Source organism: Orycteropus afer, unplaced genomic scaffold, assembly GCF_000298275.1.
Source record: "Orycteropus afer afer isolate SDZICR_OR568_19922 unplaced genomic scaffold, OryAfe1.0 scaffold00655, whole genome shotgun sequence".
Classification (NCBI taxonomy): Eukaryota; Metazoa; Chordata; class Mammalia; order Tubulidentata; family Orycteropodidae; genus Orycteropus; species Orycteropus afer.
In genome coordinates, this window is record NW_006922242.1 from 330,689 (window position 1) to 334,112 (window position 3,424).

A 3,424-nucleotide genomic window follows, 5' to 3' on the forward strand; every position below is an offset into this window, starting at 1 on the left:
TGTGTGTGTATATATATGTATATGTGTGTGTGTGTGTGTGTGTATAGGCAGTTTGAACATGGGAGAACAGTTTGAACATGCTCCATAGGAGAAAAATGAGGAAATCTGCTTCCATAAAGATTTACAGCCTTGGAAACCCTATGAGGGTAGTTCTACTTTGTCCTATAAAGTTGCTATGAGTTGGAATCTGCTTGATGGCAGTAGGTTTTAGTTTACTCCATATGGAAAGTAGGTTTGTAAATTCATCTCTCCTTGATGGACTCACAGCACCCTTTATTTGTATTCATGAGCTACAGATTTGTCTGGGGATTATTAATTGAGTCTGGTCCCCACCTGTTCATGCAGTGAGCAAAACTCTTGGCACAAAGGCTAGGAACGTTGACAGTGACCTCTAAAAATGGAGTACCATTTTCAGCGATGTGGACTTCTGTCTCTTACTCACATGATTCATTGAAGCCCCATATTTTCTTCCTGCAGAGCGAGGCCGGTTGTGACTGTGGATGCCCAGCTTCTGCTGAACCCAATGATCATCAATCTTGAAAATAAAACTTGCCAGATTCCAGACTCTGTGACATCTGTGGCCTGGTGAGTTAGTCCAGTGCTTCTCAGATTCTAATGTGGAAACAAATCACCTGGGCATCTGGTTAAAATGGGGACTTTCATTCATTAAGTTTGGGTTGGGGCCTGATATGCAACATTTCTGAAGAGTTCCAAGAGGGTATTGATACTGCTGGTCTATGTGCCAACTTCGTGTAGCAAGGAGTTAATCTTTTAAAAGGATCAATGGCATGATGCTGACCTTTAGTTACTGATTTATTATACAATGGCTACTTCTCCAGTCTGTAGCATCTAGGTTAAATAAGAAGCATAAAAACATTTGGGGAAATTGCCAGTGAATGAAATCTTGGAGATCTCATGACTTACAGATTCTTGACATACTGAATTATATGCATTGTATTTTTACAAAATAAAAATATGCCAGAATAACCTTGAACCTTTTATTTGCATACACTTATGCATACCACTTTCAAGATGGATGTAATATTCTTTTTTTAGCATCAAGCTTGAGTTAAATTACTGGGTTTCCTGTGCTGAAAACAGATGTCACTTTTGTAACTTAGCATATACAATTAGGCAGAAGGTAAACATTATAAAAGTAGAGATTTCTATGCCCTGTGCTGTATTTTTGAGCCTAAGATCTTATCATCAGAAATGGCAATAGATTTATAGTTCCCTCTGGTGAAGCAGTGCCTAAGGCATTTGACTGCTAACTAGAAGTTTGGTGGTTCAAACCCACCAGCTACTCCATGGAAGGAAGATGGGGCAATCCACTTCTGTAAAGATTTACCACCTTGGAAACCCAATCAGGGTTGCTATGAGTGGGAATCAACTCAATGGCAGAGTTTGGAGTTTGTTTTTAACTCTAGGCTGTAGGAGAACATAGTTTAAATGGCTTCTGAAAGTGTTCCATTTGAATCTTGTTCATCACTTGAAGAGCTGCAAAATGGCACTTAATAAGTTGGTGATATTCTTAGGTACTTTCAAGTTGTCTCCATCTCATAGCGACCCTATGTACAACAGAATGAAACACTGCCCGGTCCTGTACCAGCCTCAGAATCTTTACTATAAGCCCATTATTACAGCCACTGTATCAGTCCATGTCATTGAGGGTCTTCCCCCTTTTTGCTGACCCTTCACTTTACCAAGCATCATATCCTTCTTCAGGGAATGGTCCCTTCCGAGCACATGACCAAAGTAGGTGAGACAAGTCTGATCATTCTTGCTTACAAGGAGCATTCCAGCTGCACTTCTTCCAGGACAGATTTGTTAGTTCTTCTAGCAGTCCATGGTACTTTCAGTATTTTTCACTAACACCACAATTCAAAGGCATAAATTCTTCTTCAGTCTTCCTTATTCATTGTCCAGCTCTCACATGCATGTGAGGTGATTGAAAATACCATGGTTTGGGTTAGGCGCACCTTAGTCTTCAAAGAGACATCTTTGCTCTTTAGCACTTTAAGGAAGTCTTTTGCAGCAAATTTGACCACTGCAATATGATGTCTGATTTCTTGACTACTGCTTCCATTGGTGTTGATTGTGGAACCAAGTAATATGAAATCTTTGACAACTTCAATCTTTTCTACATTTATCGTAATGCTGCTTATTGGTCCACTTGTGAGGATTTTCGTTTTCTTTATGTTGAGATGTAATCCATACTGCAGAGTGAAATCTTCAATTCAATAAGTGTATCAAGTCATCCTTACCTTCAGCAAGCAAAGTTGTGTCTTCTGCATTTTGCAGGTTGTTATTGAATCTTCCTCCAATCCTGATAACCTCGCTCTTCTTTGTATAGTCCAGCTTCTCAGATTATTTGCTCAGCATATGTATTGAATAAGTGTGGTGAAGGATACAACCCTGACACACTCCCTTCCTGATTTTAAACAATGCAGTATCCCATTGTGTTGTTCGAACAACAGCCTCCTGGTCTATGTACAGGTTCTTTATGAGCATGATTAAGTGTTCTGGAATTCCCATTCTTCTCAATGTTATCCATAATTTGTCATGAGCCACACAATTGAATGCTTTTGCATAGTCAATAAAACACAAGTAAACATCTTTCTGGTATTCTTTGCTTTCAGCCAAGGTCCATCTGACATCAGCAATGATGTTCCTTGTTCCACATCCTCTTCTGAATCCAGCTTGCATTTCTGGAACGTCTCTGTCAATATACTGCTGCAACCATTTTTGAATTATCTTCAGCAAGATTTTACTTTGTGTGATATTAATGATATTGTTCTATAATTTCCACATTCTGTGGGATCACCTTTCTTTGGAATGGGTACAAATATGGATCTCTTCCAGTCAGTTGGCCAGGTAGCCATCTTCCAAATTTCTAGGCATAGATCAATGAGAGTCTGCACTGTGGCATCCATTTGCCGAAACATCTCAGTGGGTATTCTGTCAATTCCTGGAGACTTGTTCTTCGCCAGTTTCTTCAATGCAATTTTGACTTCTTCTTTCAATACCATTGGTTCTTGATCATATGCTACCTCCTGAAATGGATGAACAGTGACCAATTCTTTTTGGTGCAGTAACTCTGTGTATCCCTACTATCTTCTTTTGATGTTTCCTGCATCATTCAATATTTTGCAAATAGAATCTTTCAGTATTGCAACTCAAGGCTTGAATTTTTTCTTCAGTTCTTTCAGCTTAACAAATGCTGAATGTGTTCTACCATTCTGGTTTTCCAACTCCAGGTCTTTGCACATTTCATTATAATAATTGACTGTCTTCTCTAGCTACTCTTTGAAATCTTCTCTTCAGCTCCCTTATCTTGTCATTTCTTCCATTTGCTTTAGCTACTCTCCACTCAAGGGCAAGTTTCAGAGTCTCTTCTGTCATCCATTTTGGTCTTTTCTTCCTT

General features: G+C 39.2%; 1 protein-coding gene across 1 annotated transcript in view; it reads left to right on the forward strand.

Moving 5' to 3' along the window:
* The window catches only part of ITGA8 (integrin subunit alpha 8), a 330,607-nt gene that overhangs the window by 193,183 nt on the left and 134,000 nt on the right, over nucleotides 1–3,424 (forward strand). Inside the window, exon 15 of the mRNA XM_007956731.1 lies at nucleotides 478–585. Within this exon, the coding sequence (XP_007954922.1) occupies nucleotides 478–585 (108 nt within the window). The remainder of the gene's footprint in view (nucleotides 1–477; nucleotides 586–3,424) is intronic.